This window comes from Pipistrellus kuhlii, unplaced genomic scaffold (genome assembly GCF_014108245.1).
Source record: "Pipistrellus kuhlii isolate mPipKuh1 unplaced genomic scaffold, mPipKuh1.p scaffold_m20_p_15, whole genome shotgun sequence".
Classification (NCBI taxonomy): domain Eukaryota; kingdom Metazoa; phylum Chordata; class Mammalia; order Chiroptera; family Vespertilionidae; genus Pipistrellus; species Pipistrellus kuhlii.
Window position 1 is genome coordinate 31,383,224 of NW_023425460.1, and position 24,168 is coordinate 31,407,391.

Consider the following 24,168-nt stretch of genomic DNA (forward strand, 5'->3'; position numbering starts at 1 on the left):
AACAAAAAAAATAAGTAAAGACACTGAATTCACCAAGAATCATTTGCATACCTTAATGCTTAAAAAAAAGACTGCGTTTAACAGCAGTAAGACTCATTAAATTTATGAGTATTAATTTAATTTGGCATATGAGTTTCTAACCTAGGTCAGAAATTCTAAAAGAAACAAAAATATTATAATTACATAAAAGCCATGAACTATGCTCCCTATTTTTATTTATTTATTTATTATTTATTTATTTATTTATAATATATTTTTATTGATTTCAAAGACAGGAATGGAGAGGGAGAGAGAGAGAGAGAAACATCAATGATGAGAGAATCAGCTGCCTCCTGCATTTCCTCTACTGGGGATAAAGCCTATGGGTCGATGCTCAACCACTGAGACACACTGACTGGGCATTATGCTCCCAATTTTAAAACTTATACACCAATTGAGGTACTTGATATGCCTTCAAAAACAATAATCAAACTCCTCTGGCAGAAATTTCAGCTAACACTGCTGATGAGAGAGTATAAGCTGCTAGTTTTTCTGAAAGGCAATTTGGCATTATGTATCAAAAAGCACCAAACAGGGCATACATTTTGACCTGTCAATCCTACACATTAAATCCTACATTTAAGAACTTATCCTAAGGAAAGGATTTTAAAAGATGTATTTATAAGCTTGGTCATTGCAACATGCATATAATAGTAAAAATTGGAAGCACAGAAATTAAATAAAACCATTAAAAGTGATAATGCAGCAAATCTTTATTTTTGATTTGAAAAGATGCTTATATACACTGCTAGTGAAAAAAACAGCTATGGCATAATTATACTTTAGTTTAACATTATTTATACTTATAAACAATATACTTAAAAAAAATCTGGAAAGATACAACAAACTCCTATCTCTGCATAGTAAGATTAGTGGTTAATTCATTTTGTTATTCATCTTTTTCTTAATATCTAATATTTTACAACATACTGCATAACATATCCAGAATATATTGATACAAAGTATCCAGAATATACAAATTATTACTAACAAATCAATAAGAAAAAAATCTAACAGATAAATGGGCAATTCAGGGAGAAGAGTAGATAGGGATGGCTACAAAAATAAAAACTAGAAAGATGCTTGACTTCATTTAAAAACTAAGGAAATGCAAATCAAAGAGAGAGATAAATTCAAATCTATCAGCCATTTAGCAAAAATTAACATCTGATTGCTTCAAATCTGGTGAGTTGTAGACAAACAAGTACTCACAGATACTACTGGTAAGAATGTAGAATTGTACAGCTGACTGAAAGATAATTTTTACAAATAAGATGTGTCAAGAATGTTCGCTACATTATTGCTTACTAACAGCAAAAAAAAAAAAGTGGGGGAGAACAATAGGGAAATTCTATATAATAAAACCCTAATATGCAATCGACAGGATGGTGGAACAACTGGTCGCTATGACATGCACTGACCACCAGGGAGCAGACACTCAATGCAGGAGCTGCCCCTGGTGGTCAGTGTGCTCCCACAGGGGGAGCGCCACTCAGCCAGAAGCTGGACTCATAGCTGGTGAGCAACAGTGGTGGCTGGAGCCTCTCCTGCCTCCACAGCAGCACTGAGGACCCCTCAGGGGATGTCCGTCTGCTGAGGGCACAAGCTGGGCTGAGGGACCATTGTCCTCCCTCTCCTCCCAACAGTGCATGAATGTCGTGCACCAGGCCTCTGGTGGTTATATAATAATGACAAGGAATTCTAGGCAGCTGATAAAAAGAATGAGCTATACCCCAAGTCACAAACTGGGCAGAATCTAAGACTCTGTGACATTCACATTATCTTTAAACCTGAAAAGCTACTCCAGCCACAACCAAGAGAATTTTGCAGTTAACTCTGGACATTTCAAATGACCCCTGAACTTCGGTGGCTCCCCCAGGCACCCATCAGAGATAATGGCACAATCTAAATGAGGATAGGAAAAACCATAGCCATCTTTCCAGTCTTGTTTATACGATAAGACACTGTCACTCAACAGTGAATGCACCTCTCAGTAGCAATGAGACAGTCACTTGAGACATGTGACACCAAACAAAGCTTTATCTTTAACTACAGTAACGTTCACCACAATGATCAATTGGTCTCCTAGTAACTCTGAGAAATGATACTAGAGAAGCCATATTACCACTTCTCAGGTAATCTAGATCCAGAACCATGGCTTTCAAATGTTATTGACCATGATATGACCACAGTAAGAGATATTTTAGGATGTGAAGGCGATCTGGCAGCGACATCTGTCACCCCATTGATCGCCAGGGTTGATTCAGCTGATCTAGATGGCTAGGCGGGTGTCCCCCTCCTCTCACACCTATCCATGTGTGTCCCTCCTGAATCTATGCGCTCGGACCACCTTCTCCCAGAGGAGAGGACCGGTCTAGCGCTCCCCTGCTAGAACCTCCAAAGAAGCTCTCAAAGACACATTTTACAGTGATACCCAATATAAAAATCTACCCTCATACTTACATAATACAAAAATTTTACAGAATGACTTAAACTTACATTTACTGATTTCTTTTCCTATTTAATTCCAATTTACTTAAAATGCTGGTCATGACCCACTAAAACTGATTTTAGAATCACTAATGGATTTCAATTCAATCTAAAAAATTATTAACTCAAAAAAGCAAGCATATAGCCTCTCATCATTCCATCTCCCAATGCTAGTGCTGCTGCCACTGCCACCACTGCCAGCGCCGTCACCACTCCTGCCACCACCACCATTAATTTCAGCTGCTACCTTGCCTTTCTTTTCTCAGGGCATTCCACCCACCTGAAATACCTTCTTTACCCCTTTCCCTTATAAGTCCTATTAATTCCAGACATACCTAAAATCCCAACTCAATCACAGTCATTTCTAGGCAGAATTCTTGAAATGTTCTCTTAAACTCTTATAGCAATAACCCAATCAATTTGCCTGTCAATTAATGCGTTAGGACATCTACTTTGTGTAGAATTATTGTCTAAATCTTATACTGGAAATTCCTTTCATAAGGAATACTCTTACACTGATTTATAACCATTACTGTAACTTAGTAATGCCTCACACTAGTAATATGTGTATTTTATTTCTTTGTAAGGGCCTCAGCTTATCTGTTCCCTCTAGGAATTCATGATTAGCTATAAGAATATTTTATTCTGACAGAGACCTAAAGTCAAACTGAGAAAGGTATTCTATAACTCACTACAGAACTTCAATAATTTCAAAATAGCTGAAACCGGTTTGGCTCAGTGGATAGAGAAAGTGTCAGCCTGCAGACTGAAAGATCCCGGGTTTGATTCTGGTCAAGGGCATGTACCTTGGTTGTGGGCACATCCCCAGTAGGGGGTGTGCAAGAGGCAGCTGATCAATGATTCTCTCTCATTGATGTTTCTAACTCTATCCCTCTCTCTTCCTCTCTGTAAAAAATCAATAAAATATATTTTAAAAAATAATTGGAGAATAAACAGTATAATAAAAGGACCTTTAAATTTTAAAGCTCTCAAAATTCCCCGAGAATTTCTCTAGAAAAAGGCTTACCTGTATGGTGAGTCCTGGTGCCATGACGTTTAAGTCTTCCTGCAAAGCTTGCTTCAGGTTTTCATCTATTTGATCTGTTTTTGAAGCCAAAAACAATAACTCTTATGACACTCAAAATTTTTTTTACATTGTCTTAATACTGAAACAAAACTGATTATTAGACCTAAAGTTCCCATGGTACTATTTTTTCACAGAGCTTAAAGTGTTTCACATATATAGACAAATATATGTATATTATATATATTTAGTTTTCTTTTTGTGTGGGAGAAAGTGTGAAGAATTATCAAAGAAATTAAGTTGATCCAATAAATAGAGAATCTAGGTCTCTAATATCAATTCATTGTTTTTAATTAACACATGTCCTGATTCTCATTTTTTTAAAATTTCTTTCTTCAATCTTTACCCCAAACCTCCAAATAACTATTATTTTGGACTTAAAAACAGAGAGGACAAGATGAGTGGAATGGCTCACAGGAAGGTCTTTGAAGCCCACAAAAACAGACGACAAACATGTCACTTCACTTGGCCTTATAACTCATGAATTTTTGATCCACCTCAATAGTACATTCACCATTATTATAAAGACTACAGGCCCGGAGCACAAAATTCATGCACAGGGGATGGGTCCCTCAGCCTGACCTGCACCCTCTCCAACCTGGGAACCCTCAGGGAAGTCCTCTCCAATCCAGGAACCGTGATGGCTTAGGCCCACTCCCTGTGGTTCTCTGCTCTCTGCAAGCCTGGCCACTCTGTGCCCGCTGTCCATAGGCTCTCCATGGCCCAGAGGCCCTACCCGCCCCGGCTGCTCTGCAGGTGCACGCGTTACCCAGAGGCCCTCCGGGGCCAGGGCAGAATGCTTGCCTTGTTGCCACAATGACAAAGCAAGCATTCTACCAGGGCGCTCACGCTGCCTGCTCTCAGTGGCCATCCCCCTAGGACTGGGGGACTCCGGGGACTCTGGCGGGGCTGAGGGGACTGGGCGCTGCCATCTTGTGGCTATTGGTGCCACCATCTTTGTAACGGAGTGATGGTTAATTTGCATATTACCCTTTTATTAAATAGGATGGGTGACGTGACAAATCAGGACAGAACAGTTTTCTCAGACATGATCCCAATAGTTGTCAATCATTGATGAATCAACTGGTAGATTTACAAACTGATTAACTATGCCTGCCTCTAAGAAATTCACTAAGAATTCCAGGAAGAAGTAAGAAACCAAAGCAACAATGCAATCACTGGTCAGAACTTTCTCAGTTATAAATGAAAAGTTACTTGGCCTGAAGCCGGTTTGGCTCAGTGATAGAGCATCGGTCTGCGGACTGAAGGGTCCCAGGTTCGATTCCGGTCAAGGGCATGTACATTGGTTGCGGGCACATCTCCAGTAGGGGGTGTGCAAGAGGCAGCTGGTCGATGTTCTCTCTCTTCGACGTTTCTATCTCTCTATCTCTCTCCCTTCCTCTCTGTAAAAAAATCAATTAAAAAAAAAAAGTTATTTGTGCAGCCCTGGCCAGTGTGGTTAAATAATTAGGGCGTTGGCCCACACACCAAAGGGCCTTGGGTTTGATTCCCAGTCAAGGGTATGTACCCTGATTGCAGGTGCAGGAAGGCACATTCCATCCCTCTGTCCCTCCCCTCTTCTGTCACTCCCTTTATCTTCTTCTTCCACTCTCTCTCAAAATCAATGGGAAAAAAATATTGTCAGGCAAGAATGAAAAAAAAAGGTAATTTATGCAGAAAAGCAGTAGATGTAGGAGGCCTGAAGCTGCCATCCTTAGAAAAGCCTGTTTGCAAGCTAGCCCTTGGTTTGTCACCTGGCAACTAGGACATAGAGAGGATTTCCATCAACCCCATAACTGATAAGAATAACTCACTGTTCATACAAATAATGTGGTTTATGCCAAATAACTGCCTTCTTTCTGGGAGTCTGGAATTTTGATATATACCATGAAGAGGGTGTCTATATAAAAATAAAAATCCTGGGCAGTGAGTCTCTAATGAGCTTCCCTAAGTAGACAACATTTTCACACATGTTGCAATTCAGTGCTGGAATAATTAAGTGTATACTGCTTGACTCCACTGGGAGAACACTCCTGAAAGCTTGTGCCTGGTTTCCTTCAGACTTCACCCATGTGCTTTATTCTTTTGCTATTAATGCATATTAGCTGAGAGTACAACTATATAATGAGTCCTGTCAGACCTCCTAGCAAATCATCAAACATGGAGGTGGGTCTTAGGAAACTCCAGGACACAGATTTCTAAATTTCCCTAAATTATCTATTAAAATAGCAACAAAGCTATATTTTTAGTAAGTTATCACAGTAAAAACAGGATATAGTAATGTATTATGCATTTCAGAAAATGGGTATCCTATAATAATAAAACCCTAATATGCAAATCAACCGAATGGTAGAACGACTGCTTGCTATGATGTGTACTGACCACCAGGGGGCAGATGCTCAATGCAGGAGCTGCTCCCTGGTGAGCAGTGCACTCCCAAAGGGGGAGTGCTGCTCAGCCTGGGCTGACGAGCACAGAGGTGGTGGTGGGAGCCTCTCTGGCCTCCATGGCAGCGCTAAGGAGCAGAAAGCCAGGAGGTAAGGAGCAAGGGATCCCAGACTGTGAGAGGGATGTCCACCTGCCAGCTTAGGCCCACTCCCCACAAGGGGTCCTGGACTGTGAGAGGGCGCAGGCTGGGCTGAGGGACTACCTATCTCAGTGCACTAATTTCGTCATTCTTAAAATAGCTTGTCTGAGCAACTAATTAATCTAATAATAAGAAAAAGAATATTTTAAAGACAATTGCTCTATTTTAAAATCAGAAGGAATGCTCAAAGAGCAAGTTTACTAATATTGTTATAGCATCCATAAACGAGTTGAACAAGATTTCCAATTAGTTATTTACATATTCAAAACAAGTAAGACACTTACCAAACAATTCAATGTAAACTTCTTGAAGTGTGTGGGCACTACAAAACTGGTTCAGTTCGTGGTGGATTTTATTGAAGATTAAGGTCTTGTCATAGTCTGCAGTGTAGTTCCTCACAATATCAAACACTGAAGGAGAGGTACAATCCATGTTTACTCATGTATCTTCTAATTCAGCCAAGGTAAAAGTTACACTAATATTATAATTCTAGAGGCAAACTTCATATTCCATACTAAGAAGAGTATATATATCTTGGAGGTATAGGGAACTGAAAGTTTTCAAGCAAGGGTATGACACAATCAGATTTGTACTTTGGCAGCAGTATGAAGATGAACTGGGAGGCACGAAGATCAGAGGCAGGAAAGTGTAAAGCAATTACTACAAAGCAAAAGTTTAGCTAAGAGGTGTTAAAGGCCTTAACTAATTGAGGAACAGTGGGAATAAAAGAAAGCAGCTACAAAAAACCATTTTCAAAAAGGCAGTTTTTAAAGGCTGTTACAGAAGAGACCAGGCTAGAAGGGAAAGACGCAAACATTTATTGGGCCAGGCTTTATGCCAGGCAATTTGCATACATAGCATTTAAATATCACAAAAAATCTAATTGAGAAAACTGAGAAACAGAGCATTTCAGAATGTGCTTAAGGGTACCTACTAGACCATACCTGAACCTGTGCTTTAACTATTCAAACATGGGAGTTGAGGAATGGGTGAGAAAGGTGAAGGAATTAAGAAGTACAAATTGGCAATTACAGAATAATCATCAGGATGTAAAATACAGTATAGGGAATATAGTCACTAATATTTTATTGACTATGTATGATGTCAGATGTGAACTAGATTTATTGGGGTGATGACTTTGTATTATATATAATACAAAGGTTTAGTTGTAAACCTGAGACTAACATTGTATGTTAATTATAACTGAAAAGTAAAAAATTAAAAAACAACACATGCTGCTTTCTCTTGTTCAGACCCAAGGACTTGCTCCACTGGCCTTTCCTTGATAAATAGGCCATAATAAATATTTGTTGATTAATTCATTTGCTTGGTCATTTCTAAATGAACTGGCGAACCAATTTTCCTCTTTATCTTTGGCTAGAGAAAAGCAATCTCCCTTTCTTCTATTTTTCCAATCACAATTCATCCCACTGATTTGTTGCCAGGGAAAGTAAATGAAAAAGGACAATGAAAATACTTAAGCACTGAACAATAGAATACCAATCCACTGGGCAATAATACAACCTGTTCTCTGGTATGAAATCCTTTTGCTATTTGACCTGATCCAGTGATATGAAATTTAGCATGACCTTACATTTCAATATATATTTGGTATTATGTCTTCTTAAGTAAAACAAAAACTCCTTATGGCAAAGGTTCTAACATCACCTTTTTAAATTGTTTTCATCAAATACAGTATACTGTACATACTGGGCATGCCAATTTTAATAATAAGGATAAAGGTAGAATGGCAGATCTTTCCACTAAAAGAGATCGATGTACATCCGTGTTCACAGATTATTCACAACAGCAAAAACGTAAAGGCAATCCAAGTGTCCATTAATGGATAAATGGATATACAAAATGTGGTATATGAATACAGTGGAATATTATTCAGCCTTAAAAAGGACATTCTGATACATGTTACAACATGGATGAACCTTGAGAACATTATGCTAAGTGAAATAAGCCAGTCACAAAAAGACAAATACCATATGATTCCACTTATATAAGGTACATAGAGTATTCAGAATCAGAGAGACAGAAAGTAAAATGGTAATTACCAGAGGCTGAAGAGAAGGGGAAATGGGAGTTATTATTCAATGTTTATAGTTTCACTTTATAAGATGAAAAGAGTTATCAAGATTGAGTTGATGATGGTTGCACAACAATCTGAATGTATTTAATACCACTGAACTGTACACTTAAAAAATGGTAAGATGATTTATGTTATGTGTATTTTGCTACAAAATATTGGGGGGAGCAATCAAACCAAACAAAGACAGATTTTCTTAAGTTTTTTAAAAGTGCCCACTCCATCTCTATGTTTTCATCTTTTACCAAGAAAATGTTGCCCCCACAATGCTTTCAGATTGCTCTGTAAGTTATAGCATATCTCATAACCAAAAAAGATTTTTCTATGGTCACAAATCAATGTGGCTTAAGATAAGCAATTATAGATTTTTAGCATGCATGGAAATGATCTCTCATCCTGAATGGATAAAATGCTATTTTCTAGAAATTCTAGAAATAATCAATGACTGTCTTGCTCTTTAAAAACAAAGAGTAACCCAAACATTTGCAGAAAAGTCAACTTTGTGTAGAATTTGTGACCTATTTCTGCCACCATTCTCTCAAAATGGAAACTATTCCAGTGATTATTTTTTATACATATAGAAATAAATGAAGTCATAAAACTTTAAAAGTACCTTTCTATTCTTTAGGGAATCTCTCAGTTATAAATACTCTGATTATAACCATAAAACAACAGAACAGATCAGTACCATACCTGCATAAGGGGCCAACATATTAACCACTTCTATCCGATCAATATAGATCATGACCCCACCACTAAAAAAAAAGAAAAAAAAAGAAAAAGAAAAAAGCATGAGCCAAATACAAATCTATTATAATCCCAGATCATCAAACATATGCCACAAGATAGAAATTTAGAAAGAAAATCTAAAGACATATATTACTGATTAAAATGACTCCACTAATCACTACTCAAATAACCCTACACACTCACCTAGTTCCTTACATAACAAAGGTTCACCTCTGTAACTGTTGTGACCAATTCAGCTCACATGAAGACCAAACCTATAACCTAACGCTACTTAGCACTTTGCTTATTAACTGGCCAACAGATAAAGCAATGCTCTTCTCAAAGTCTTCCATCAAGAAACCAAGTAAAGCCCTAACCAGTTTGGCTCAGTGGATAGAGCATTGGCCTGCTGACTTAATGGTCTCAAGTTCGATTCCGGTCAAGGGCATGTACATTGGCTGCGGGCACATCCCCAGTAGTGGGTGTGTAGATTGATATTTCTCTCTATCCCTCTCCTTTCCTCTCTGCAAAAAAATCAATAAAATATATTAAAAAAAGAAAAAAAGAAACCAAGTAAAATGGTTCCTCAGGAGATATGAAGGCCAGCCACACTTTAAAATCCTTTTGGTTTCCTGCTTTATCTTAATAATTAATCAGAGTTTTTATGTTTTATCCATATTTATTTTTGTATAAGAAAATTTGCTCCTCAAGTAAACCTGGCACACTACAAAGACAGGTCTTGTTAATTAGTGGTTCAAATGCTTCCTGGGCTACCATGAGGGACATGTGAATTTCAACTTGAGGTACATGAGATTTTTTAAACGAAACAACTAAGCCTTCCTACCAACTTACAATAACATTTCCCTGACCCCTCGCTGATAAGAAAAGAGTAGTACATGCTCACTAAAAAAAAAAAAAAAAAAAAAAAAACAACACCTGAAAAAATAGGAAAACAAAAGATTAACATGAAATTTACCAAAAATCTCACTAGCTGCCAATTTTGAGTCATCTCTAAAGGGAATCCATAAAAAAAAGTGACAGACAGACCTAGAGCGAATTTATCAAATTTGCTCCCTTTTAAAAAGCATGTGTCCTTCCACTGATGTCAAAGCCTCTTTTATATAGGCTTGTAATAAATATTTTAATCATTTAAAAAATACCTTCAATTTTATATTACTTTTGATACAATTCAATGTACTGATTATATTCTAGAAATAATATATGCCTTGCTTGCCTTTCTTTCCTTAAAACTAGCTTTTTTCATAATAAGGTCCTAAAACCACAAATAGCATTACCATCACCTGAGAACTTCTGCTAGAAATCAAATTCTCAGGCTTCAATCCAGACCTATTGAATCAGAAACTCTAGATGGCTTTTAATACTACATATGACAGGTGAGATGATTTCATTTTAAACTGTTATTGAGTACTTACTCTGGATCAAGTGCTGGGTTGGGCACTTCATATACACTAATTCTATCCCTTAGTTAGTATAACTGCAAGATAGGTCTTATTACCTGACTAGAGGCCGGGTGCACAAAAGTCCTCAGCCCAGCCTGCACCCTCTCCAATCTGGGACCCCACAGGGATGTGTGATATCCCTCTCACAATCCAGGACTGCTGGCTCCCAACTGCTCACCTGCCTGCCTTCCTGATTGCTCCTAACTGCTTCTGCCTGCCAGCCTGATCACCCCCTAACCACTCCCTGCCAGCCTGATTAATGCCTAACTGCTCTCCTGCCAGCCTTTTTGCCCCTAACTGCCCTCCCCTGCAGGCCTGGTCACCCCTAACTGCCCTCTCCTGCAGGCCTGGTCCCCCCCCAACTGCTCTCTCTTACAGGCCTGGGTCCCCCCCAACTATCCTTCCCTGCAGGCCTGGTCACCCCACCTTCCTTCCTCTACCAGCCTGGTCACCCCTAACTGCTCTCCCTGTAGGCCTGATTGCCCCCAACTGTCCTCCCTTGCAGGTCTGGTCCCTCCCAACTGCCCTCCCCTCCTGTCCTGATTGCCCACAACTGCCCTCCCTTGAAGGCCTGCTCCCTCCCAACTGCCCTCCCCTGCTGGCCATCTTGTGCCCACATGAGGACAGCCATCTTGTGTGTTGGAGTGATGGTCAACTTGCATATTATCTTCTATTAGATAGGCTAGAGGCCTGCTGCATGGGTGAGGGCCAGCTGGTTTGCCTGAAGGATGTCCTGGATCAGGGTGGGGATTCCCATGGGGTGTGGGAAGGCCTGGGTGAGGGGCCTGTGGTGGTTTGCAGGCTGGCCACGCCCCCTAGTGACCAAGCAGAGGCCCTGGTATCTGGGATTTATTTATCTTCTATAATTGAAAGTTTGTAGCAGAGGCCAAGGCAGGCCAGGGCTGCGGAAACTTGGATTCCTCCATCACCAGGGGAAACCCAAGCCTCCTGCTCTCTCCAGCTCTGTGGCTGCTGCCATTTTTGTTGGGATTTATCTATCTTCTATAATTGAAACTTTGTAGCCTTGAGTAGAGACCTGGGTCCGCCAGGGTGTGCGGAAAGCTTAGCTTCCTCCATTGCTGGAGAAACCCAAGCCTTCTGCTCACTCCGTGGCCACAGTCATCTTGGTTGGGTTAATTTGCTTACTCGCTCCTGATTGGCTGGTGGGCATTGCTTGTGGGTGTAGCAGAGTGGTGGTTAATTTGCATATTACTCTAATTTTTATTAGATAGTATTTTTACAAATGAGGGAACTGGGCTTAGCAAAGTCAATAAAGGCATGTGTGGCAGCAATGATTATATGGAAACTTTGTTCTTTCTGCTCAATTTAGCTATGAACCTAAAAGTGCACTAAAGAATAAAGTCTAGTTAAAAAAAAAAATAGCCACAAAACTCAATAAAGCAGATGTGGCAGTCCTGATATACGTATGAAGTTAGGTCTGCTGGTTCTTTTCAATAACACCCTAATGGCTCTTAAGATAAAAAGCTCCTGTTTGGAGACAGGGCTTTCCTCATATAATGCCCAGAAGAGAAAACTCCTGGGGTTACTTTCATGCCATTTGAAAGATGTTTAACTAATTAGAGCTTATGAACAGAAACTATCTGAACTAAAGGGCAGTTTGTGAGGGAAAGCTTACCTTGTTCCACAAGGCACATTTTTAACTTCATCAGTTTGCAGTGTTGTCTGGGGAGGAAAAAACATCTCAATACTCAGGACACATATTGTCAAAGAACTACCAGTCCCAGAGGGTAAAACTCTGGAGAAGTACTGAGAGGTAAATATAGGAGAGCTCCATTACAATTTTAGTCATCAAAGATTAACTATCAAAGCAATTTCTTTTTGTATTAATATCCCAGCAGATATGAAAGTTTTGAGACAAAATATTTTACAGTTAATGTTTGAATCAGGATGCACTTGGAAAGTTTCAATGTTCAACCTCTCAGAGTCCCTTATTTGCCTATAGCTGGCCAGGGATTACAAACTACCTGGCTTACTCACAGGATACTACTACTAGGACTTGTGCTCTGAACTTTGATTCCACTGTTAATACCACTGCTTATGACGAAGGTAAAAAGATAACTATTATACGCATACAACTCAAAGGTACCCTTGAACTGAAAAGCAATCTTTTTCTCTGAAGCTATGGTCAACATTTAGGTTAGGCCCTAGTAATTTCTCAAATGGTCTGTTCAATTTCCTTTTTAGCAGAAGTGCCACCACCAGCGCTACTTCTTTCCAAGAATCTGGTACATTATTACTTTGCCCCTTTGTTTGGACCCATAGTGATTCTCTCTTGTATTCTAAGGCCTCCACTAGGTGGATACCTAATGAGTATATTCTAGACACACTGTTCGTTACTAAGCCCTCAGCAACATATTACTTTATGGAATACAAAGGAGAAAGTATAGTCCCTGTTTTCAAAGAGCTCATTATCCAACACAGGAGATAAAATCCTTACAAAGCAATCTATAACAGGTATAAAATAACAGCGTATAAACTGGAATGTTAGGTATTAAATGGCAGAGAGTAAAATGATAGGTTGAAAAGCTCTCTGAAGTGAAGTATTTATAAGCCAGGTCTACAGAGGGAGAAATAAGAACAGATGAGACAGAGGAACATTTTAGGTTCAATAAATATCTATTCAAATATATAAAGTTGAGAACGAACAGTACATACTACTAGTACAAGTGACAGGAAGAGGCTTGGCTTGCCTGCAGCAGAAGGGAGGATATAGATGAAAGTTGAGTTTCTGAGAAGAGAACATGGTGGTACTAGGTAGAGGGCCCTGCATGTTCAAAGGAGGGAGGGAGGGGCTTGGGCCCTCCTAATCTATCTTATATACAACCACAAAAAAAACTTTCAAAAATATGGTTTTCTTTAATTCCTTGGCTCATATGTGGTGCATTCTCAGTATGCATCTTATTTAGAGGCAAGAAAACCAGCTGGGAAGCTAAAGTATTAATTTATTTAAGCTGATTTAGTAAAGGGCATGGAAATTAAAAGCTGTCAGTCCAAGAATCATAATAGAGAAAGGATTAAAAAACTGGTTGCATATAAAATTCCAGGAAAAAAGAGAATTGAGTTTAATTCAGGGGTTGAGAAATAGGGTGATGGTAAACATAGTGACAGGTTCTAGATAGATAGAGAAAAGTTGAAGAAATGAGCTCAATTTATTGTGTTTCCTTCAAAACATTAGTCATATTCTACACCAACAAAGAAGCTTATATCTTCTAATATGTTCCAAAATTTCATAAAAGTAAATCTTTTATGTATCATTTGAATAAGAACAATTTAAAAAAAAATACATATTTTATTGATTTTTTACAGATAGGAGAGAGATAGTTAGAAACACCGATGAGAGAGAATCATCGATCAGCTGCCTCTTGCACACCCCCTACTAGGGATGTGCCCGCAACCAAGGTACATGCCCTTGACTGGAATCGAACCCGGGACCTTTCAGTCTGCAGGCCGACGCTCTATCCACTGAGCCAAACCGGTTTCGGCTAAAAAGGGTTTTTATTAATATAATTTTTTCCTAGAATGTTACTGCTTCACATATTAAAAAAGAACATTCCTATTAAGTCACACTGGCTCCACCATTTAATTTTTTTGTAAATTCAAAGTATATTGTTGACATGGAAATCTCTTTACTAATTTCATTTCCATTAAGTATGATGGTTTATTGCAATATGTAAATATACATGTATACACACTATATATTGTATTTGTTATATGTGCAACTAAACTCTAAAACCTATTTAATGTTTATTATCTGTATCTCTTCTATATATCTCTGCATCAGTATAACTCAACATACTAAGCTCCAAGAAGGCAGAGATAGATTTGCCTGGCTTTGAACAGATCTAACAAAATCCCCTAATCTCTAAGAGTGTGATGCTGCCATTGATAACATTATTACAAACCATTTGGGCTATTGGTGAGGTCATGTAATTAAAACTCCTTCTTTCACAGAGGAATAACTGAACTCTACAGCAGTGAAGTGATTTTTGCAAAGTCATATAATTAATTGGTTTTAGAGCCAGAACTGAAGTCTCCAGGTTTCTGACCCCATGTGTTCACTACACCTACCTGCTCAATTTAACAATTTTCACAAGTAGAAAGGTCAGAAATATAAATGGGTTACAATCCCTGCCTTCAAGAAGCTTGGAGATTTTCTGGAAGGAAAATACACACAAAAACTTAGAGAACAAACAAGACAGTAGTATTAAAAGAAATAAGATCAAGGACCAAAATTTATAGTACAGACATTCAGAGCTATAGATTAAAAGAGGGATTTGAGATAAGCCTTAAGTCTGGCAAGATTTAGACAGGAGAGAAGAAATGAAGGGAAAGATGAGGAGAGAATAGGTGATGGCATGAACCAAGGCAAGTGTGAATAAAATAGAGAAAATATGGAAATCAGTCCAGGTAAAGGAAGAACACATTTCACTTCAACAGATACAAATTCTTGCACTATGCCATTGAAAAACAACTTGGAAGGAAACCTGGAGGATTTAAGTATTTATAATGAAACTCTCACTTATCAAGAAGACTAGATTTAAATTCCATGATTAACTATATTACATTTTCCTCAGTCTTAAAAAATTAGCAGATAGTAGACAATCCATAGATTTATAATCATACTGATAAAACAGTCACAATCTAATCCTATTTTATGATCTTACTAACGGCCGGGTGCAGTTTCGTGCACCAGTGGGGTCCCTCAGCCTGGCCTGCGCCCTCTTGCAATCCAGGACCCCTAGAGGGATGTCGGAGAGCCGGTTTCGACCCAAGCCTTGTAGGCCTGATCCAGACAGGAGGGAGACCAATTCTATGCATTGAGCATCTGTCCCCTGGTCAGTGTGCATCATAGTGACCGGCTGACCAATGGTTTGGTCGTTTGGTCCATTCGGTCGTTTAGGCTTTTTATATATAGATTTCAAAAGATATTTTACTATTTCCCACAATCAAGACACTGTTCTCAATGATAAGATGCTACTTCAAATATTCTGAAATACTATTAAAATAAAACATTCCCTAAGGTTCCACATAAAATTGTGCTTAATGTCCCCAGGCAAAAAATGTGAGGCAGAAAAGCTGTGTATAAAAATTCAGATCCTCTGTGTTAACAGTAGTCTAGGAGCTTGCCTCTATGGAAACCAAACACTGTTCTAAACCAGTAATCACTGGTTTGTTTTTCTAGTTGTGCGTGGAAGACCTGCTTTTATTTTGACAGCAGCAACAGAAAACCTGCTGCATACCCCTATATAGATGTGAGAAATCAGTTCTTCCAAGTTGCATAGCTCTTACTTCTAACATACTTCAACAGAGTGAGGTGGTTCAAAAGCACAAACTGTACTGTGACACCTGTACTGTGACAACTGTACTCTGTACTTTAACTCCTGCACTTAAGTAAATAGCACCATCTGATTAAGCAATAAGGAAATCTATCTCCATCCACATCTGTTCCTGTCACACCTGTTCATCCAGTGTAGGGGCTTCCTTAGAAACCACTTACCTGTACAGATCTGAACGTAGTAATGAAAGGCAACATAATGTGGTAGCCCGGTCCACTGGGGGTAGTTAGTAAAGCTCCTCCCCTGCAAAGATGTTTCAAATTGACAAAATTATAAAGAGAGAAATTCTCTTTCCAAATCTAAAATGCTGTAATAGGTATTCACTCTTACTCATGCTATTGACCTATTAAAGCCTCACTAATATGAATTATACATAATGAACAACTGCTAGTCCCTAAAATATCTGCCACAGCTAAGGTGGAAAAAAAAATCACATTAAACTGCTGATGTTACACCTTGTTTCATAAGATGAACCAACTATACCTCTGGGTTTCCAGCACTGCTCATAGGTACAAAGGATTTTCGATGGTTTTTAACTGTCTGAAAAATACTTGTAAAAAGAATTCTAATGGCTCTCAGTTGCTATATTTTGATTGTGCATAACACATTCACTAACCAGTTCAAAACATAATACATTTAATCACCAGGTTAAAAAAGAATACAAACTTTCAAGGAGAAAATTTCAGAGGTTCAAGATTCTTTTAATCTACCTATATAATAAGGCAATGAAAATACTGGGTGTTTATTTTTAAAAACACAGAAAAAAGTAGCATGGCAAGATAAAGAGTGAGGGAATAAGATTAAAAGTAGAGAGAATATAACTCTGGACTTGTTCACCAAATTTTGGAATGTGTGAACTATGACAGCATATCTTGGAAATTATTTTTTTTTAAAAAAAGGCACTTGAGGGATAAATATTAAAAAGAAGACCTTTTGTACACAGTGAAGAATAACTTCATAGAACTTAGCTTCCTATTTGAAAATATAGATATACAAAGGATTAATAACAAACAACTAAAAAAATATGAACTGTTTGAGGTATATCCCTAATTCTTTGAGACCCACACCTTGAAAAGCTCTTTCCAAGATTTCACTACCAGGAAGACAATGCTGAACTAGATGGAATTATGAACTAACCTGTTATTCATCTGCTAAGATTTATCACTGAAATTGCATTTGAAACTCGTGTTTCACAGGTAAGACTGTTTCTAAGATTCAGGATGGATTTAAAAGTAGAAATATCACTTTTGGGGGGGTGATGGAAACAAGTAAAAAAGTTGAAGTTCAAGCCCTTTCAAATCATTATTGCAATTTCTCCAGATTATCCTCTGTGTCTAGGTTAAAAAAACACACACAAAAACTGGTGGTACCACGTTGAAGGAAAAGCTACTGGAGCCCAACTAGAGAGCAACACATCCCACACCATTCCTTTCCTTAACCTGAAAGAAAGGGTAATAAGGTGGGAGGAGGGTGGTCCATCAATGCTGAGCTTCTGTGTCTCGAGGTCCAGGGATATAACAACTGTCATTTATAAGCCGAAACCAGACACTAGGTGATTTTAAGGGGGGGAGAAGAGAGGATGTAAAGGACCATCACTAATAGGGCCATCCTTTCTAAACAGCATGTAAAGTTCAAGCCCAAAGTCTGTACAGGTGTATGGCAGTGTTTCCCAAAGTGTGGTACGGGTACCCCCAGGGGTACGGGAAGAGTTTGGTGGGGGGTACGCCTTGCACCGGAGTGTGGTGGAGATATGCACTGCACCGTGCTTAGCTGCGTCTAATTCTACGTTCTCATGAGTACGAGGGGTACTCAGCGTTACGAAAATTATAGAAGGGGTACACATATGTCAAAAGTTTGGGAAACACTGGTGTATGGAATACAACAATTTACCCATCTCTTCAGTTACAGATGGCGTGGCCACTGCCTTTCTTCGTTCACTTTTTTTCCTACAAAAATTGAGCTACAAGAAATACATGGGGACTCGACCTCTGCACTAACATTGCCCAACACCTGCAGGGTGCTCTGCAAAAGCCCAAGAGCCTCTGCCCCCAAGAGCCAGGACGAAAGTCACTGCCGAGGGCTGGAGAGGGCTTTCCAGACGCCGCAGAGGGAGCCGCTCCGGCGGGAGCCCGCTTCCCCCGGAGCGCACCGCGCACGCCGCTCACCTGTAGTACACCGCCAGGTGTCCTTCCTCGATCTTGTGGATGGAGGCATAGAGCACGGCGACCACCACACCCACCACTGCAGCCACCAGAGCCCGGACTTGAGTCATATTCATCCTGTTGCTCCTGAATAAGGAAGGAGCCCCCCAGCCCCGTGAGAGACAAGCCTATCCCGTCCGCACAACCGGCTCCCTGCCGCACGCCGCGCCGGGAAGTCTGGTGCCCCCCTTTCCCCTCATTCATTCCTCCTGGCAGAACCCGCTCACCCACCCCACCCCGCGCGAAACGGCCCGCGGGCCGCCCCTGCTCAGGGAGCGTCGTGACACCCCGTCTCCCAATGGCCGCGCCCGCGGCACAAGGTGCTCAGGAGGGGGTCCCCCCCGCAGAGTCCGAGGGCAGGCCCACCCCTCCGCCGCCGCGCCTCACCGGTCAGTGACGCATCGCCCCCGCCCCGCACGTGCCGCGGCTTCCTCGCGCCAACCGCCGCCAACCGCCGGCCCCGCCCACCCCTGGGCTCTGCGGCTGCGCGGGCTGCGCGGGCACGCAAGCCGACGCAGCGCTCGCCCCGCGACTGAAGAGACGGGGGAGCAGAGGGGACAAAATTCTCCGGCCGCCTGCAGCGCAATTTCCTATAAAACCGCTCGGACTCTTTTTCTGGGCGCTGCTGGTTTCCAGTTCAGGAAAACAAGTCGGTAGGGTAGGCAGGGTTGTCCAATTAGAAGAAGGACTCTGGGACAAGGAACTGGTCAGTTCTTGTGCAAAAACTCACTCAAGTGTTCCTTTTGTCTTTTTGTGTTTTTTTTTTTTTTTTTTTTTTTTTTTTTTTACCAAATCCTAAGTGGCAAGCACACGCTTTATGTACCGGTCCTGCAATGAATTCAGGGGCAACCAGACTTGTTGGAAGCGTAAATTCTGAAGAGGAAGATAATCAATTTCATTGCATAGTCATTCACCAAGTCATTTTTCTGAGCACCTATTGATGTGCCTGAAGCTGATCTGGGGAGGACTTGATGGCCATCCAAGCAATAGGAATGGGTCCTCTAGAAAAATGAAAAGGAACAGGGAGCATTTGAGCTCCTGTGAAGCCATTATGATGGGAAGGAGTGGGATGGAGGGCTAGTCCCAGATTTTGAAAGGCTCAAAGCACTTTTTCTGTACGGAGAGGGAACTGGAAGGCTAGAAAATAGAGACAGTCTTTTTACTGCATATTCTTCTGTTTTTTTTTTAAATATGCATTAAAAGCATATATTACCAGACACAAAAAGGACAAGGTGAAAGAGCAGAGAAAGGAATGAGATGAACAAACAGGGAAATAAGGGCAGCATATTAGAGTAGGTTGGCCAGTAATGGTTACTGTAAGCCTTCAAAGGCTAGCAGTGGGACCATAACTGTACAAGTGGACTAGGGTAGGAAGACTCTGTAACCTCTTGGGCAGTGCTTTAGGGCCAGTGAGTCTGCAAAATGGTTTACAGTGGAGAGAGAGTAGAGGCAAGGAAGCAAAGTGGTTAGAAACTGCAGGTCCAGTTATAATGGTGATAACTGGAAATGGGAAGGGGCAAGTCATTAAAGCCAGCCCGCCCAGATTACTCTATCCTCTTCTTTACCTGTATCATTCATTTCCCTGGGACCTTGTTTGTTCCAGATCAAACAAGGTCCTGGGGACTGTCTGGCCGGCAGACCATATAAGGCCACAAAATAATTTGTTCTGGCCCTGCCAAGGCATTAGGGGTGAGTTAAGTGTTTGACCAAATATAGCAGGCTAATTTTTATTAAGTTGACAATTTTGTGTGGCCTGTGAATGATGTTATAAATATCCAAATGGCCCCTGATATGGGGCTGGGAATTCTCGCTCCTCAGGGGCACCTCTGCAGGTGAGATATCCTTCCCAATTTTTATCCATTACAAGTGTGTGTGTGTGACCAGCCCATTCTGCATCTCTGCTCCTCCTACTGGTCTCGATGTGGCTTCTTTCATTCCCTAGTTACAGGACTTCATTCAACCATGTTTCAGGTGGTTCTGAACGATGGTGGTTCTACAATTTAGTTGAAAAAAATTTTTAAAAAATATATGTTTTATTGATTTTTTACAGAGAGGAAAGGAGAGAGATAGAGAGCTAGAAACGTCAATGAGAGAGAAACATCGACCAGTTGCCTCTTGCACACCCCCTACTGGGGATGTGCCCGCAACCAAGGTACATGCCCTTGACCGGAATTGAACCCGGGACCTTTCAGTCCGCAGACTGATGCTCTATCCACTAAGCCAAACCGGTTTCAGCTAATTTAGTTGAAATTTTGATGTGGTTGTGGGAGGAGGCAAGTATTTTTACCTATGCCACCACCTTGCCCAAAAGTCCTGTACACAGTTATGTCTGCAGATTCAACCAGCCATGACTCGAAACAGTATTTTTGCATTCCCAACTTGTTGGTGAATTCACAGATGTGAAGGGCCAATTATAGAAGCTAAAATGATACTCAAATTTTTTACAGTGTGGGTATTGATTCCCCTAACCCCCACTTCGTTCAAGGGTCAACTATATTCATCTGATTTTAATGAAAAGAGAATCAAAAAGTAATTTAAAAATCATTTAATACACAAAGTGAAAAACTATAATACAAAAGCATTTCACATTTTTTAAAAAACAAGTATCTTCTAAATTATCTAACAGATAATAGATCCACAATTCTTTATCTGAAATCGTTACAGCCAGATGTTTCAGAATTATGACATTTTCAGATTTTAGAAAGGAAATTCAATGCATATACCATATTACATAAACACCCAGCAGGGTCTATGGCAGCAGCCTCCCCACCAAATAATCAAACATGTTAATAATTTTACAGCAAAATAAGTGAAGATTCACACTAGATGGGATAAGTTGATTCAATTGTCAGTTCAAGTTAGATTTGAAAGCAAATGAGTTTTGTCACCAAGCTTATGAAAAACCTTGTTTTCAGAGCTTTTTGGATTTTAGATTTACAGATAAGGGAGTGCAGACCTTTATATTGGTATGACAAGACATGTAAGATTCCTAAAACAAATGACTCATTTTTACAAATGAAAAAAACACATTTTCAAACACATTATAAATTAACATTTCTTCTTTGATATTACTAAATGTACATCTTAAATACATATACACATAGCACACTTAGGACAGTCCATTGATATTAAAGGCACAGATGCACTGTCCAATGTGTAATAAAATTGAAAAATGGGATTGACCCAGCTCCTTACGATGCCAGAAAGAGCACTGTTGAGTGCAACACAAGGAGGTAGGGTTTTTTCTTCAAGAAGTACAATTTTACTTGTAAGCAATCTTTGCTACAGAAATATATGCAGACAGTGTGTACTTGGAACATATTAATTGAGGTTTTTCTTTTCTGTACATACTATTTTTAGCCTTATGTCCAAAAGTTAAAGGGTATTTTTAGTCAGTTAAATAAGTAATGTTTTACAAAGTTTAAAAACAAATAGACTGCAATGATGCACCTAACTAGTTGTAGTTTTTAAACAAGTTCACCAACATAAAATTATATCTGTTCAGGGGTTAAAATTACCCAAAACCAAAATATAGCCTTTGTAAAACCATATGTAGTTTTTGATCACAGCCATTTCTTCCATTGAATGGTGTTTGAAGAATGGTTTCATGGGAGAAAACAAATTTCGACCATGTGCAGCAACAACTTCCATTGGTTTGGGCACAGCAAATAAGTGGTAAGTCATTCTGTTATCCAACTCCAATCAAGATTCTAAAACCAGGCATGAAAAATGACAATTAGATGTTGACTAGAAGTGGTAGGTTTTGGGTGTTCATTTTTGCAAGTTTTCTAAGTATGTTCATACATTTTATAATCAAAAGATTAAAAATTAAAAGCATAAATAAGTTGCAATTAGAATTTAGTTTACCTTATTTTCTGCTAATTTAAAAGGTAGTTCAGTGTTTTCATAAATATTTGAAGCAAATAATTAATGAAAGAGGAAATATAAAGAGTTGACCTTGATACTAAATGTAAACATTTTATTGTAGTATTTCCAAGTTTTAAATCAGTAATTGACAATAACTAAATCTTATTAATATAAATAATTATAATAATTTCAACTATAATTATAGTATTCATTTGTATGCAAAAGTTACTATATTTGAATCATAAATCCTGCCCCATCTTATTGGAGAAAATTGATTGTTGAAGCAGAAAGGTACAAACCATTTAATTTCAGTGATCATATTGCAAAGAAAGCTCACCAATCATTTAATTTGACCAAAAATGCTACTGTTGAAGATTATTAATGACATAATCCTAGTATATGCACGAATAAGAGAAGATGGGGATTTGAGGTCAAGGATATTCCTCAAATGCTCTTTCTCTTCCCTCTGAATTCTGTTCCTCATATGCATCCCAAATGCCAGTTAAGCTAGCATGGAAAGTTAAACCCTTTGCAAAATACCTAAAACACACATCCAGGTCCATATAAAACTTACCATCATTCTACTGCTCTGCTCCTCATTCACTTCATGAATAATAGTGCTTAAATGGCCAAGACAGTTCACATTTTCTTCTATGATTTGTGCCAAAGTCTCCCTGTGAAAAGAAAAAAGAAAAAAAAAAAAGGCTTTTCAAATTCAGCAAAAGAACATATGAATTTCCTCTACTTTTTGGTCTTCAGGGTCAGGATGATCAATGCCCTTCCTGCAGCCCTGTACCCCAATGCAGCTGATTCCTGTAGGCTTCAGTTTCCTCATCCTTCCTACCCAGAGACACAGTCCTGCCTATTACTCCAACTGTTGCCTCTGCCCAGCTTTAACAATAAGTCCACTATAATTCCAATCTGATTTTCCTCTGCAATAAAAGTGATACTTATATACGCCCCCCCCCACACACACACCCCACCCCAGAAATGCTAACTGGATGGGGGTGTGGGGTAGGTCTTTGTGGCACAGACAGGTGAAAATCTTTTTGTTTCTGGAATATTTCCCTTTCATTTACAATTAGGAAGAACAGCACCATGATGCTGACTTTTCAGAGACACAAATGCAGGGAGAAGATACAAAAGTATAATCTGTTCTGCAAAGATCAGGGAAGGTGAAAAGATGGTTGGAAACTACAGATGACAGCAATGAAAAAAATGAAACAAGCAAGCTGATTCCTGAGGAGAGCGGAAGAAAACAGTGTGATGGGAGCTGACCAGAACCGAGAAGATTCCTGGAAGTTTACATGTGAAGGAAATCCTGATTCTGGTTTCCACCTTCCACCTGCCATGCTTTCCTCTCCCATATGGCCCCTATTCTCGCCTTTTACCACCCCTCAGAGTTCCTACCCTCTTAGAATCAGTTTGAGGCTATGGATGATAGCCATTGTTAGCTTAGAACAAAATTCTAATTCAGCTCCTTTTCAACAGATGGAAAAATTGAGGCCAATAGTTCCCAATCCAATATGGTTAAATACCACATAATAACTGAAATCAGTTTTTCTTTATAATGTATTCCTACTGAAAAGTATATTTAAAATTTCTGTCGGATACAGGAATTTTGTTTAGCAAATAACTACAACCTCAAATCTGAAATTCACTGTATAAAGGTGACATCTGCAACCATTAGCATCCTCTAACAAAATTACATGCCTTTAATGAAAGCAAAAAGGTTTGTAATGTATTAAAATTTACTTGATTTATCTCTGATTACTGGGATTATTTCCTAAAGTCTATATAATTGATTATAGCCTGTGTTATAGCTGTGGATGTATTATATACCGGGTCAAATCTACAATGACCTCAAGATATAACCTGGAACTTGCTTTCTTTAAAAAAATAAAATACCTGTTATCAGCTTGCCTTCCTCTATGTGCTTTTCTCTCATATAAGTAGAGTACAGAATATGCAAACTGCATGACCTCCTGAGTAGTGATGTAACATGGCTGCACTTCTGCAAAACTAATTATGGGCAGAGCTTCCAGGAAATGCTGGTGCTGTAGAGGTCTCCATGAGTTGCGAGAAAAGCGACAATACACAAGCTAGCAAAGAGCCACTGGCTCTGGATACGGCACATCTTATGCTGAGAAAAATAACAGAAATGGATAGTCATTCAGCTTTTAGCAGAAGAGTAGAAATTAAAGAAAATATAGGGCTTCAAACTTCAGTTCTTGTTTGCAAAACTGATTTAAGGCATTA

The 24,168-nt window shown here is 39.4% G+C and overlaps 2 protein-coding genes and 2 long non-coding RNA genes across 30 annotated transcripts in view; 1 reads left to right on the plus strand and 3 right to left on the minus strand.

The window, feature by feature from the left end:
- The window catches only part of ERLIN1 (ER lipid raft associated 1), a 37,991-nt gene extending 19,436 nt beyond the window's left edge, over nucleotides 1-18,555 (minus strand). Inside the window, exons 1-7 of one of the 11 annotated variants that reach the window (XM_036438813.2) lie at nucleotides 18,430-18,549; nucleotides 18,007-18,129; nucleotides 16,003-16,084; nucleotides 12,121-12,167; nucleotides 8,989-9,050; nucleotides 6,485-6,610; nucleotides 3,557-3,630 (exon numbers count right to left, since the gene is read on the minus strand). In XM_036438813.2, the coding sequence (XP_036294706.1) occupies nucleotides 3,557-3,630; nucleotides 6,485-6,610; nucleotides 8,989-9,050; nucleotides 12,121-12,167; nucleotides 16,003-16,084; nucleotides 18,007-18,119 (504 nt within the window). In that variant the 5' untranslated portion in view covers nucleotides 18,120-18,129; nucleotides 18,430-18,549. Of the gene's footprint in view, nucleotides 1-3,556; nucleotides 3,631-6,484; nucleotides 6,650-8,988; nucleotides 9,051-12,120; nucleotides 12,168-16,002; nucleotides 16,085-18,006; nucleotides 18,267-18,316 lie in introns of those variants that run through there. The other 10 variants (XM_036438815.2, XM_036438814.2, XM_045581985.1 and 7 more) reach the window with 10 other exon arrangements.
- LOC118719399 lies at nucleotides 16,136-17,495 on the minus strand. Its single transcript, XR_004988116.1, has 2 exons — nucleotides 16,979-17,495; nucleotides 16,136-16,551 (listed from the first exon to the last, which is right to left on the minus strand). It is a non-coding gene; the product is annotated as an uncharacterized LOC118719399 (long non-coding RNA).
- Nucleotides 18,556-18,648: 93 nt separating the features above from the next.
- On the plus strand, nucleotides 18,649-23,832 carry LOC118719408. The gene is made up of 2 exons (XR_004988129.2): nucleotides 18,649-18,748; nucleotides 22,995-23,832. It is a non-coding gene; the product is annotated as an uncharacterized LOC118719408 (long non-coding RNA).
- Nucleotides 20,573-24,168, minus strand: part of CHUK (component of inhibitor of nuclear factor kappa B kinase complex) — a 35,015-nt gene continuing 31,419 nt past the window's right edge. For 10 of the 17 annotated variants that reach the window (XR_004988126.2, XR_004988127.2, XM_036438843.2 and 7 more), the window contains 2 exons: nucleotides 22,484-22,583; nucleotides 20,573-21,752 (listed from right to left, as the gene is read on the minus strand). Coding sequence is in view for 9 of the 17 variants with exons in the window: in XM_036438843.2 (XP_036294736.1) it covers nucleotides 21,723-21,752; nucleotides 22,484-22,583 (130 nt within the window). In the remaining 8 variants the exon portion in view is untranslated. Of the gene's footprint in view, nucleotides 21,753-22,483; nucleotides 22,584-23,817; nucleotides 24,053-24,168 lie in introns of those variants that run through there. The other 7 variants (XR_004988122.2, XR_004988121.2, XR_004988120.2 and 4 more) reach the window with 4 other exon arrangements.